This window comes from Podarcis vaucheri (assembly GCF_965113315.1).
Source record: "Podarcis vaucheri genome assembly, chromosome: 1".
In the NCBI taxonomy this organism is placed as follows: Eukaryota; Metazoa; Chordata; class Lepidosauria; order Squamata; family Lacertidae; genus Podarcis; species Podarcis vaucheri.
This window is the reverse complement of record NC_138759.1, coordinates 18287650-18301989: the sequence shown is the minus strand read 5'-3', so window position 1 is coordinate 18301989 and position 14340 is coordinate 18287650. Positions and strand designations below refer to the sequence as shown.

Below are 14340 nucleotides of genomic sequence, written 5' to 3'. Positions count from 1 at the left end.
TCCTCTCCCTCCCTCCCTGCCGGCCAGGGAGGAGGGAGGCTCCAACGGTGTTGCTTGGCTGTGTTGCTCACCCAATAAGGAGTCTAAGAACGACTGGGGGTGGAGCTTGCATGCCTTGTGCCGATCAAATCGGCCACGTTGCCTGGGGACTTGCCTTTGCTCAGCGCTTCCCAGCGGAGAGGTGACGGTGCTTTTCCTTGCTGCATCCCCTTTGCCAGGTTGCTGCACTGTGGGAACCACCGCTTGAGGCTTCGTTTGGCTGCTGGCTGGGCTTTCTGCCTTTGGCTCAGAGGGGCTCAGAGGTTGAGCATACCTGTGCTTGGAAAATCCCTTATTTTGGCTGCTGATCCCTTATTTTCGAGGCTGCTGGCCCCTTATTTTAAAATCTGTAAGTTGACAGCTATGCGCTGAACCTGGGACTTTGTGCATGTGAAACATGTGCTCTACCCCTGAGCTTACGAGCCTTTCTCACAGATAACAGTTTGCAACATTTTCATATCTAGCATAACCAGCATGATCTAGCCTTGCTGGCATCTGTCTGTCTCGGGAGACGATGGAGGAGTACGCCTTTGGGCGAGAAGTCAAGCTGTTGGTAGGTGTGACTGTTGAGACCGATGCAGGAGAGACATGTTTTGTTGCAGCTGAGGCAGGTGAGGCAGGCCCCTCTGAGCCAAAGTTCTTCTGACACTCTGTGTCCTATTGATTAAAATCAGCAGGAGTTAAAATACGCTCAGTGTGGACTGCAGCATGCCCTTAGTTTGCAGGGGGGTGTAATGGGTGCAAACTGCTGAAACGCCAGCACCACCTTCCACCCTGCCTTGCTTCTTGTTCTGTGAATAAATTCATTGTCCACATTTAGAATAAAATAACAACCGTCCATCAAAATCAGATACGTTAACTGTCGTGCGTGCCAGGTTCTCTACGGATGGCTCTGATTGGGCTTGAATAATAAAGATATCAGCCTGTATTCTTGGAGTAATGCTGCATTAATCAGACTTGCTGGAATGATCACATGGTATTTTATCGCCTTTCCCTGCGAGCTGCTGCTTGTCAGCAGCTGGTTGAGCTGCAGGCTGCAGGCCAGTATCTGCAGCTTCGTTTCTCCCAGAAGCTTCCCAGCACACAGCTCTCAGTTATGTCTGCAGCTTGACCAACTAAATGTTTCTCCTGCGCCTTACGGAGGGGATTTTGCAGACCTCAGAGGCCTGTGCATTATTCTTTCCTGGGCCATGTATGCATTTGAAGAATTCAGGTAGGCTCTGCGTAACAGCACGACTGGCTCTTTTCTTTCTTTTTTTCCTTCTTGCAGGAATTTTGCTGTGTAATGTCAGGCTGCTTGTACGGCCGCGAAAAGAAAAAAAGGCTTCTGAGTTGTAAAAGGGGGGCTTTTGCCTCCGTGTAAGAATCGTAGCCCTTCTCCAGTGCTTGGGAGGTGGGTGTGTCAAGGATAAGCTGCAGGTAAACAATAGCTAACTGCATGATGAAGTGCAGAGATGAGTAATAGCTTCTAATCTAATGCCTTGTTGGTTTTTTTTTAAAAAAAATCGCTTTTGCAGCCTGCAAGTATAACCTAGAGTCATAAACATAAAAACATACCCTTCTGCTGGGAAAAATGAAAAGTATTTTGTTGTTGTTGCTGCTGTTTTTAGCTCATGACAGATGCTTCTCTTCTGGTTTTTATTCATTTATTCTTAAAGGATAGTTAATTTTGTGTGGGCTGAAATATAGATGCTTGGATGGAGCATGTATGGAATTAGGCTGGGGAGCTGTTGCTCAGTACATACGGTATGTCTGCTACTTGTGGTTTCGTAGCTGCAGTATTTTAGCAAAACCACTTGGTGAAAATAGAATGCTCTAGATATCAGTAGAGGTGTTGTATTTTTGGTGAGATTTTAATAGGTGCAGAAAGATAATATTTTTTATTAGTGGTATTAAATGCTGTGTTCTACATAATTCTTTTTTGAGAAATGGAAGCGGGGGGAGGGCTTTGGTAAGTCTTTTCTAACTCTTTTCCTTTGCAGCCCTGCAGATTTTTTTAAATGCATATGAAACACAGTGAATCCTAGGCTTGTTCTTACCTGCAACAAAACAATACAGGGATATGTTCAATTTTCTGACCTTCATTGGCCTTTCACTTTGTGGTTGCAAATAAGAAGGAAGCTCACCCACTTTTTCTTCTTCTTCGTCTTTCAAAGCTAATTAGTGAAGATCATGGTGGGGGTGGGTATCATTAGCCGCTGCTCTTGTTGTGCAGATGCCTTCATTATAATGTCATTTCAATAGTCACATACTGCAAAAAGCTAACTTGTACCTTATTTGCATGGGAGGTGGGATTTGATTAACTGAAGACATCATCCAGCTGAATAAGAGGAGGGGGTTTGCTCCTCGCAGGCACTGGTGTTAAAAGCACTGTTTTCCTGCTAAAACACATTTTAATGTCAGGCATGTCATTGTCACTGTCATGTTCATGTTCATTTGGCTGAGGTGTCCCTGATAGCAAAAAGGATGATTAACAGCATTTTGTTCTCGATTGGTCTTGAAAAGTAAGCGGTCGTTTTCTGCACAGTGCGGGGGGGGGGATAAGAGAATTTGTGCTATTTTTGAAACATAGGAGAATACTGTTTTGGGAGCAGGAAGAGGAGGAGGAGGAGGAGGATTTTGGCAGAAGCCAGTGCAGTGCTGTGTTATAACTGCAGTTTGTAGCATTGTTAAGAAAATGCTTGCAAACCTTGAAGAGGCCAATTACTGTCACCAAGTTAAGCTGCAAAATGTAGACGAGGCAGCAAGCCTCGCGTCCTTTTGTCTTAGTCATTCTGTGCAGATGGGAGAGCAAATGATGCAAAAGTGATTTTCTTAATGATTTTGCGATCAGGTTGTCACGCAGATACAAGGTTCGTTTTGATACGCCGACTTGCAAAGGGCATGGGGGCACACTGCTTTCCATTGACAGCTTCTCTTCATCTCAAAGGCATTTTACTCGAGGCAAGCTTGAACTTAGTAGCCTTGAAGTAACATGCAGGTCATGCTTTTGGGTTCCTTGCATTATCCTTTGTTAGGGAGGTTTCTTTTGTAAAACAGTGCCTACTTTTCCTAGTCACCGTGCTTGGCATGTAGAGCTGTTGCTATGGCACTCCCTGAATATAGCAGATTTGTTACTCAGGCACACTGTTGATTCTGTTAACATGGTGGAACTTCTTAAGCCACGCAGAATTCTTCACGCGGAACGGGAAGGTAACAGTTAATCTATCAAAGCAAGTGCAGATGGTTATGAAGGGAAATGTTTCTATTCGTTTCACATAAACAGCAGCCCACTATGAAAAGCACATGAAAAACACGGAACAGCAGCCAACTACAGTGGTACCTCAGGTTAAGTACTTAATTCGTTCTGGAGGTCTGTTCTTAACCTGAAACTGTTCTTCACCTGAAGCACCACTTTAGCTCCTGCTGCCGCTGCACAATTTCTGTTCTCATCCTGAAGCAAAGTTCTTAACCTGAGGTAATATTTTTGGGTTAGCGGAGTCTGTAACCTAAAGCATATGAAGTGTATGTAACCTGAGGTACCACTGTATAGATTTTAACAACCACTGATGAACTAGGGGACTTCCAAATTATTAGCCTTTTACACCTGAGCTCTAAAGCCAAAACTCCATTAACTGGAATCTAACTGTTGCACTTTGAGGGGCAGGTACAAAACAGACCACAAAAACCTTCCAAGTGGCCTAGTTTGTATTCCTGCTGCCTCAAGCAACAGGGTAGTATCCAGTGTCAAACCTACTCAGGGTAGACCCATTGAAATTAATAGACATGGAACAGTTTCTTTCCTTTAGTTTTGGTGGGTCTTCTAACCTACTCAGAGTAGATCCATTGAAATTAACAGGGGATGGAGCTATGGGTCCCCTGTGAGGGAAGGTGAGTAGATGGCATGATAGAAGGGAATAAAAGGATGCATTGTGTGAAGGAAGTAGATAAAGAAAAAGTTTGTATTCAGTTAACTTCTACTCAGAGAAGACCCACCAAAACTAAAGGAAAGAAACTGTCCACTAGATCTCTCCTGGACATCCAATGAAGAAGCTGAATGTTGGGAGATTTGGGGCAGACAAAATAAAGTTACTTCTTCATGCAGTCAAAGTCAAGCTTATGGAATTTGCTCCCCAAGGAGGCAGTGATGGCCACCAAATTAGATGGCTTTGTAAGAGGATTGGAGAAATTCATGGAGGAGAAGGCTTTCAATGGCTACTAAGCCTGGTGCATTCTTTCACTCTTGGAGGTACAGTGGTACCTCGGGTTAAGTACTTAATTCATTCCGGAGGTCTGTTCTTAACCTGAAACTGTTCTTAACCTGAAGCACCACTTTAGCTAATGGGGCCTCCTGCTGCTGCCGTGCCGCCGAAGCACAATTTCTGTTCTTATCCTGAAGCAAAGTTCTTAACCTGAAGCACAATTTCTGGGTTAGCAGAGTCTGTAACCTGAAGCGTATGTAACCCAAGGTACCACTGTAGTATATTTCTGAACGCCAGTTGCTGAAAGCAGCAGAAGGGAAGAGAGCAGTTGCACCCAGGTCCTGTTTGCAGGCTTCTCGTGGGCATCTGGTTGAGAACAGGATGCTGGACTAGACAGGGCCTGATCCAGCAGGGCTCCTCTTCTTATGTTCCCTTCTCTGAAGTTCTTCCCGTTTAGGGACGTTCTGACGTTTGCGACTGTTCTAAAGCATTCGCAAGAAAACAGAGCTGTCCCCTTCCCGACTATAACAATAGCGAGCTTGGGAATTTAAGGAGTTAAACTCGTTGGCGTTTAATGGTGCCAGCGAAGGAGAGATAGCAAAAAGTGTTTTAAAAATAAATGGTGTCTGGGGTTTTGCAGATGTGGGTGCTATTTTTGAACAGTGTTTGCTAGACAATATTGTCTCAGGCTCTGCCAGCCCACCATTGGCAGTGCATAAAAAACATTGTAGGGAATATTGAAAAGCCATGCCGTCTACAAGTTGGTAGAATGCAGTATAACGTTTTGAAGCCTGTTCGAGCTGCAATCGGAATGTGGTTCATTCCCTCCTAACAAGTGTTACCTCTGGCGCCTTCTATTTTTGCAGTGTATTTTCCAATATTTCCAGCACTTTCATTTTTCATTTTCATCATCATCGTTCTTATTATTGCAAATAAGGGCATGTCCCTGCTTGACAGCTTTTAGGCACACAAAATTAGCAGACCAATCATACATTTTCACCATTCGTCCTAAGGAAAACTTTTTTTGGGTAAGTGAAAGCAAGTGAAGCATTGCACAAGGAACAGAGTGAGTATTGCGCTGCATAGGAAACACTTGAGCTGTATGGTGTCAGTGCTTGATGCATCTAAGAAAGGGCCTTGCTCCTGCAGACTACATGGATCTTTTGGCAAGATCAGGAGCTCATGCAGCTTATACAATGGTACCTCAGGTTAAGTACTTAATTCGTTCCGGAGGTCCGTACTTAACCTGAAACTGTTCTTAACCTGAAGCACCACTTTAGCTAAGGGAGCCTCCTGCTGCTGCCGCGACGGCGGAGCACGATTTCTGTTCTCATCCTGAAGCAAAGTTCTTAACCTGAAGCACTATTTCTGGGTTAGCGGAGTCTGTAACCTGAAACGTATGTAACCTGAAGCATATGTAAGCTGAGGTACCACTGTATATGTGTGTGTATATTTGGCTTACATGACCTTATTCCTTTCTGGATGGGGTAGAGTATATCAAATTTTGTACCTTAGGAAAAGACAGTGCAGCCTCTTCCCTCCTGCCCAGTGGTAACCCAGTATATTGTAAATTACCCTGAGATCCTTGGATGAAGGGTGGTATAGAAATTCAATCAATCAATCAATCAATCAATCAATCAATAATACTGTCATTGTTGGGCTGCATGAGTTTCATAGGCAGGGACCGGTTGGATATTAGATTTCATAAGCTACCACATTTCATCTTGTTTTGTGAACATTTACTCTTTATTTTACTTTTGCCTTCAGTGGCTATGGAACTTGCTCCAGCATATATCCAACCTTTTTCAAAACGGTGAAAAAGAAGTTGGAGCACCCCATTCCCTCCTTGACATTTTTAAAACCTTTTTTAAATATAAAAAAATGTCTTTTGCTTGTTCTTGGTAGTAGTTGCTGCCTCCTGATATGGAAAACCAGTATTTCCCCAGTCTTTCCCCGAGTAAAAGCAGTCAAAATCTGTGCCAACTACTTGGCAGAGATCACTGATCCCACCCTTCGGAGAGCTTTCACTATGGCACGGTTTCAAACATTGCCAACTGCATATCTGACCGATAGATTCACAAAAACCCCAGTAGAACATCGTTTATGCCCTTGCCTTATGAAAATTAAAGAGGATCTTACACATTACCTCCTCTATTGCCCCATCTACTCGGGCTTTAGAGACGCATTGCTGCAAATTATACCCAACTCTATAACCAATCCTGAAGATAGAGTAAAATTTTTGTTAGTTGATGCAAACCCATGTATTACCCATGTGGTAGCGGTTTTTGTGATGAAGGCCATGAAAGCCAGGGAAAGATTTATAGATGACAATGTAAAGACCCCTTCATCGTCTGTTTAACTCGTTGCTTGTTTTCCCTCTCTCTCTATTTTGTGGGATGAAGGTTTTGCTGGCATAGTATGTAATGAATTTCAATATTTTTAACTATTGTTGTGTTGATGTTTGTGTACAGGCATGGTCCTCACAATAAACGGATTTGTTGTTGTTGAAAACCAGTATTAATGTACACCTATTTGTAAAAAATTGGGGTAAACAGTCAGACTCTCGCACGAAAGCCAGGCTATTCCCCATCTGCCAATTATGTTGTGAACGGATATTACTGTGTTTACATTCAAATGAGACATACTCAAATGCCACGTTAAGGATAAATATGACTAGGAGGGTTTGTGTTTCTTGAGTAGCAGGGAGGTTTTGAATGCATAAAATAGTCCTGGAAGCACTTAGGAATGCTGCTTTAGCAAGTTCATAAACTATATTCAGAATCTTGGACTGGAGGACCTTTGAAATCCTACTTTCTGTACAATGGAACGTTGGTTCTTGAACTTAATCTTTTTTTTAATGGATTTTTTTATTAAGAATTTAAACAAAACATATTATCTTAAAACATATCATCCTTTATTTTTTCCCCATTTCCCCCTCCCCCTTCCTCTCATAAAACAATCCACCCTCCCCACCCCACCCTGACTTCCCTCAGTTCCAATCACTGGTTTCTCTATAATTGCAATTCTCTGCATGTTACAAATTTGTATAGATCCTTAATTTGTCTAGCTGTTTGTTATCAATAAAAAGTTTGTGAGTGTTTATTCAAAACCTGCCAAGGAGTCCAATTCACTTCGTTGCGTCTTTAAGTACTTTGTAAAAGGTTCCCATTCACCTTTAAAGTCACAGTTATCCTTGTCCCGTAGTTTATGTGTCGATTTTGCCAAGTCTACATACTCCATCATACTTCTTTAGTCGGAGTTTCCTCAGTCTTCCATCCTTGTTCTCGAACTTAATCTGTTCCGGGAGTCCGTTCGACTCCTGAAATTGTTCGAAAACCAAGGCGTGGCTTCCAATTGGCTGCAAGAGCTTACTGCACTCAATCAGAAGCCGCGTACGATGTTCAGCTTCCGAAAAACATTCACACACTGGAACATTTACTTCTGGGTTTGCAGTGCTCAGGAGCTGATTTGTTCGGGAGCCAAGCTATTCGGGAACTCTGTATTGGGTACAGAGACTGATAGTTCTTGGTAAGGACAAAGTTTGAAAAAGTTACTGTGGAGCGTGCACAGCAGAACAATGAACTAGATTTCATACAACCTTTTGCACATGGGAGTAAAGTGAGACTAAGCCATACATTAGAAGAACAAGGTAGAGACAAGGAGCACTGAAGATTACTTAAACAAGGCTGTGTACACATTACTATTTACTATGGCTCCAGTGTACTCCTACCACTGTTATTTGAAGTTGAGTACACATGATATTAGTTGCAATCCATATGTATTCTGTAGTTTCTTGAGAAGCACTGCTGTACTTTGATGTGTTTCCCCTCAAACCAGCTTCCATCCGATTTGGGAACATTCGAGACAGCTTTTGAGAATGCGCAGATGATAAATTCATTGAACGAGGAAAGAAATCAGGTAATGCACATGGAATGAAGACATTCCTGCCCTCCTATCTGGTGTGCACAACAGCACAAAAAAGCGACTTTAAGCACAACAGCAGGAAACATATGATAGCCAGTGAATTTTCAGAGTTCACGGCAGAAATTCAGAGCATATTGAATGAATATAATACAAGTCAACTTGAACAAAGGGAATGCGTACAATACCAGTCACATCTAAAATCAAAGTTGTAATTAACTTTTTTCAGGTGACCATGCTTAGGAAGCAAATGTATTTTCGCACACAGCTTTTTGGGCATGCTAAAATTAGTAAGTTTTTAGTCCTTTTATTTCTAAGCAAAGCAAAGGAAGTGTATGTAGGCTTGCCACTAGTTCCTTGAAAAGGTGTATTATAAAACTAGAATCATGTAATTGTAGAGTTGGAAGGGACCCCAAGGGTTTTCTAATCTAACCTCCTGCAGTGCCAGAATCTCAGCTAGATTGTATATGTCAGATGGCTATCCAACCTCTGCTTAAAAACCTCCAAGGAAGGAGAGTCCACCAATACATACCTACACAACAACAACAACAACACCCTGCAAATACAACCTAAAACCAATGAAACAGCAGCGTAAAACCATATAAAAGCAGAAATTAAGGGAATTCAAACTCATAAAACAGGGTCTGATCTTATAGGTCAAGGAAAGCCTGGGCAATAAGCTGTGTTTGCATACAACATTTTACAACATGTTAATAGTGCAATAGAGATGATGATGATGATTTTTATTTTTGTATTTTAGTTTTGTTTACCAAATGTAAGTCAAATAATCATGTTGCACAAGATCCGTTTGGGGGAGGGGGAGAAATCCCAGGATCTTTTGGGGGGAGGGAAATTTATGCAATTAATAATTTTCCAGAAAACTCACCAATGGCAACAATAAGGTGAGATGAACAGATTTTAGAGTCCAAATATTCAACCGTCATTTGATGCCCTTCTGTAAAGTGAGATACAGTGGATGTCTCTGGGACAAAAGGCCTTTGGGGGGGCTTGGGGGGGGCTCTTCCTGGCAGTGAAGTATTTTCAGGCTGTGGATTACCTTGATTGACCTCACCTGGCCAGTGGTTCCTCCTAGACCGCAATGCTTTTTGTTTGGGCTGGGATCTTATCTGCTCATTCTTGCCTACAGATGGGGATGAGGTTTGATGTCCTTACAACAACAAGAACAACAACAACAACAATTTATTATTTATACCCCGCCCATCTGGCTGAGTTTCCCCAGCCACTCTGGGCGGCTCCCAATCAAGTGTTAAAAACAATACAGCATTAAATATGAAAAACTTCCCTAAACAGGGCTGCCTTCAGATGTCTTTTAAAGATAAGATAGCTTCTTATTTCCTTCACATCTGAAGGGAGGGAATTCCACAGGGCGGGCGCCACTACCGAGAAGGCCCTCTGTCTGGTTTCCTGGTTTACTGGATTTGTGTTTGTGTTTCTCATACACCAGGAATGCCTTTTTTTTTTTTTTTTTGAGCAACTCCTAGGTCAAATTTGCTACTCCTTTATCCTGAGCTTCAATTCTGCGCACGGTTACGTTTATATAAATAGCTGTTCAAAATGTGTGTAGCTGTGTGAACGATGTCCTTGACTTAGCTACTCAATTGTGTATCTGTAGGTGCCTTTGAAAAGCCCAGAGTTTGCTTTTTGCGAAACTCAGTATCTTATCTGTATGTAAACGTTGAAATCTGCAGGGTGTTTGAGGGTGTCTTCAGACTGTCTTTTGTTTGTGGGAGAGATCTGAGCACTAGTGGATCTTTAGAATTGCTCAATTAAAGTGGATTAAAGCACTCAGGTTGCCCTAGCACAACACATCCCCTTTTAAAAAAAACACAGATTTTTATGCATTGAAAAGTGTGGAATGAGCAAGTGATTAATGGGAAGATGTGCAAAGGCCTCACGGGCAAATCAAGACAAGTGCAAGTTGAGTGTTCATTGTTCTGTAAAGCTGCATGCGCCCTAGACATCTGAAGCACATTATTCCCCACAAAGAATCCTGGGAACCCTAGGGGTATGTTTTTTAGGTTGTTGGAAACTGTAGGTCTATAAGGGATAAACTATAGGGACCAGGATACTTTGAATGTGCAGCCCTGCAAATACATTGGGATGAATGTTCAGCAAAGACTAGACATAGTCTAACCACTGCAAAAGCATTGTGCAAGCAAATCGGAACAAATGCTGAATATACAGGTTGTCTGGAAGAGCCCGAAAGATCATGAAAGTTCCAAATGCTGCAGTGCTTGTAGGGGTCTCCTCCCCCTTGCCTACAATCCTGCTTTGCCCTTTCCCTCATCTCAGAGCACGTTAGGTTTGTAGTGACGAAGCAAGGCAGACTGAGAGTTCATCCGTAAGTGCACGCTTAACTTAGCATACAAAAGTCACAGCTGTTTTCAGAATTGGTGTTTTTTTTTTAATCAGGAAGTGAATGGCTATTTAGGACTTCTAAGTTTTAGAATCCATTTGCTGTTTCCCTTTCTGTCTTTCTGAATACAGGCGATGATTATAGTGGCGGTCAAAGTAATGTGCATGCATTTGAAACAAGGCAAAGCCGTGCCAAGGAAGGCCATTTCCAGTCCCTGAGAACAATCTAGTTTAAGTGGAGTGACATGCACACTGGTGAGCTCAGTGACCTTGTAACCAGGAATGGCTCAGGGCAACTGCATCTATGCATGCAAGCAAAGGCTTCGGAACTCTTGGGAGCACATACAAGCATGTACCAATTATGCCAAATGACAACAGCATCGCTGCTTGTGCTTTGGAAACAAAGGATGCAGCCACAGCGTTATCATGTTCCAGCGCAAGCAAGGCAGAACCTCTGAGTCTGGCCAAGGACACAGACATTTACAACCGCAGGAAATGGGGACAAAGGGCAGCCTTGTTTGGAAGAAATCCAAGATCTAGCCTGAGCAACACAGGTACTGAATAGCAAGGGAGGAAAAAAACACCTTTCTTAGATTGGGAAAGGATATCGGTTCAAGCGCTAAGATGAGATTTCGAGGGACTAATTTGCAGTAATGCACTCATTGAATCAAATCTCAGCTGGCTTAAATCCAATAAAATTGATGGATTTTTAAGGCAGTTTCACTTCCTAAAGTGCCCCCCTGACCTGCTGCTTCAAATTCATCCATTTATTGTGAGCGCAATCAAAATCTTTGGTCAAATACTTGGCCTGTTCCCAGAGCGGTGACCACACATTTATTTATTTAGTACCATCGTTCATTTGTTGTGCTTCTAGACCTGGCCTGTTTTTTTCAGCAGACCATTAGTCTTTCCAGCTACTGGGACATGGCCTGATCTGAGGCAGGTTGCAACAGCGGCACTCCCACTATAAAAATATTTAGTAAAGAGAAAGAAAGAAAAAAGAAATGGGGTCCCCAAATGCATATCTGGTGCGAAAAAACTACTGTTCTAGACCATCCTTCATCTTGTAGGATCCGAGGACCTTGTAAGGATGAAAAGACTCAAAACAAACATAAATGCATAATAATAATAATAATAATAATAATAATAATAATAATGACAGCTTTCTTATTTATACTCCTGTCTGGCTGGGTTTCTCCAGTCACTTTGGGGAAGATTAACTAACCACCCTAAAACCAATATGTGTGTGTGTGTGTGTGTGTGTGTACACACACACATATCCAGAACTCACTGCTAGATGTGGCTGCATTCACAAAACAAGTTACGGATCCTTGCAGTCCTGCTTAGACAATACGAAAGAACCTTGTCCGAATTGTCTGGTTGGAGTCTAGAATGATGGGGAAACTGTGGCCGTCATTATGATTACATCATCCGTGTGCAGAGGTCAATGGGTCCCTGCCCTGAGGAGCTTACAAGCCTAAAACTCATGAAGCTCCCTTGCTTAGGGAGACCCTGGTGCTGCTGAGTCTGCAAACTGCCGTCTGAAAGAAGCAAAGCTAAGACCGTTGTAAAAATAGCAAAGATTCAAAAGTCTGATCCTGCTTTAAACTTGAATAAACGAACAGGTATATGTTAAAACTCTTCGTCTGAGAGGTTATTCCCAGGAGAAGATTGTAGTCAGCACCAGAGCCATTGGCTTGACAACAGTTGTTACTCTAATGTGAGGAGCAGAACGCCAAGCAGTGGTAATAGGCCATTCAGAAACCCTTCCCAATTGTGTGGATGAGCCTTTGGCGAAGCGTGGCTTGTTCTTGCTTACTGGAGAGTTCATAATGTGATAAATCACAGCAGATGGGATTACTAGAATGTTTAACTACTGAAAGGCCACAGTGAGGGATAAATGTCTTTATTGTGACAGATGAGGCGTTTTGCCTTCATAAAAGCAAGCGAAATATGGGCTGTTGTTTGGCGATTCCAACATCTGTGAGATAGCGTGGAGATTGCACATTGCACCATCTGTGTGACAGAGTGGTCGGCATTAGGCTGAGAGCTATAAGTGTGTGTATAGATATGCATCTACATATGCTCTGGAAAGTTGTCTGTCTGCCTGTCTTCTGTGCACTTCTTGCCTGAATTTGGTGTCTGTGTGCAGAAACCTCTGACATACATGGCTGGATTGTATACAAACGTTAGAGTCTCATCCAGCGCTCTGCACACTTTTCCCTCTGGTTCTGCTCACTTTCGGCTTAGGCCTTGCCCATCAGTGCTGTGAGGCCCCATGAAGGTTGCCCTCTTCCTGAAAAAAAAGATTTGCAGCCCCCGCTGTACAGTGTTTAAAAAGGTAAAGGTACCCCTGACCATTAAGTCCAGTCACAGATGACTCTGGGCTTGCACGCTCATCTCGCTCTATAGGCCGAGGGAGCCGGTGTTTGTCTGCAGACAGCTTCCGAGTCATGTGGCCAGCATGACTAAGCCACTTCTGGTGAACCAGAGCAGCGCACGGGAACGCCGTTTACCTAAATAGCGGTACCTATTTATCTACTAGTGGGACGCGGGTGGCGCTGTGGGTAAAAGCCTCAGCGCCTAGGGCTTGCCGATCGAAAGGTCGGCGATTCGAATCCCCGCGGCGGGGTGTGCTCCCGCTGCTCGGTCCCAGCGCCTGCCAACCTAGCTGTGGATTCAAAGAACATCATCCATGACAGTTTTGCACACAGATGGATTGCAGAGATCTTGCTTTAAAGATGGTGGGCTTGCTTGGTTAAGATTCCATCATGGCAAATATTTTTAGATGTTTTAGTTGTGTGTTTGTCACCTTGGGAGGTCGGGTGGGATACAAATTTAATAAATAATATTATTTATTGGACAAATTTGGGGAGAATAAGGCTATCGGTGACTGCTAGCCGTAAGGGCTACAACTCTGCCTCCATGGTCAGAGACAATATATGTTTCTGAATACCAGTTGCCGGAAACCACAGGAGGGAAGGGTACTCTTCTGAGTAGGTCCTGCTTGCAGATTTCCCACAGGCATCTGGATGGCCACTGTGAGAATAGCATGCTAGGCTAGAGGGGTCATTTCAGGGACTGGGCAGAGGAGGAATGATGGAGACCTCCTCCCCAGCCTGACCCTTCCAGAGAAGAAGCCGCTTGAGGGAGGTCACAGCTCAGAGGAAGATGAGGGGGAAAGTTGGGAAATAATGGGAGAGGAGGAGGCTGACACGTTATCACTAGAAAGCATTCCAGAACCCGGTGAGCCTTAAAAGTCGGAGAGCAAAAGTATTCTGAAAGGCTGCATTTCTAAGCCTCTCTCTGTGAATATTGAATAAAACACAGTTGATAAGAACTTTCCCTTGTCTTGTACCTTCCTGGCAACCTGCTGTGGGGCTCAGTTCTTCTGCTGCCTGGCAGGTCATTGGTCTGATCCTGCACGTTCTTCTTATGTTCTTAATGGAAAGAGGGAACCTTCTAACAAGTGAGGGAGATTCCTACTGTTTCTTGCCTTCTGCAAAAGGACAGTGCAAAGTGACATGATGGGACTGTTGTGCTGGACATGGAGGAAGGTGCGTTAAGCCAGAGAGAAGCAGTCATAATTGGCCATCAGTTGACTGGATTTGTAGATCCCTGGTGAAATGAGGAGGGTGGTGCTGTGGTTTAAACCACAGAGCCTAGGGCTTGCCGATCAGAAGGTTGGTAGTTTGAATCCCCGCAACGAGGTGTGCTCCCGTTGTTTGGTCCCAGCTCCTGCCCACCTAGCAGTTCAAAAGCACGTCAGGTGCAAGAAGTAGATAAATAGGTACCGCTCCGGCAGGAAGGTAAACAGCATTTC

General features: G+C 43.4%; 1 protein-coding gene and 1 long non-coding RNA gene across 11 annotated transcripts in view; one reads left to right on the top strand and one right to left on the bottom strand.

Moving 5' to 3' along the window:
* The window catches only part of EVL (Enah/Vasp-like), a 151771-nt gene that overhangs the window by 18947 nt on the left and 118484 nt on the right, over positions 1-14340 (top strand). For 4 of the 10 annotated variants that reach the window (XM_082217286.1, XM_082217285.1, XM_082217284.1 and 1 more), the window contains exon 1: positions 1037-1252. The exons of 1 other annotated variant lie outside the window; for it this stretch is intronic. In XM_082217286.1, coding sequence (XP_082073412.1) covers positions 1230-1252 — 23 coding nt within the window. In that variant the 5' untranslated portion in view covers positions 1037-1229. Of the gene's footprint in view, positions 1-1036; positions 1253-14340 lie in introns of those variants that run through there. 5 more of the 10 variants (XM_082217288.1, XM_082217287.1, XM_082217282.1 and 2 more) reach the window with 3 other exon arrangements.
* Positions 11336-12802, bottom strand: LOC309532116. Its single transcript, XR_014219600.1, has 2 exons — positions 12685-12802; positions 11336-11904 (listed from the first exon to the last, which is right to left on the bottom strand). It is a non-coding gene; the product is annotated as an uncharacterized lncRNA (long non-coding RNA).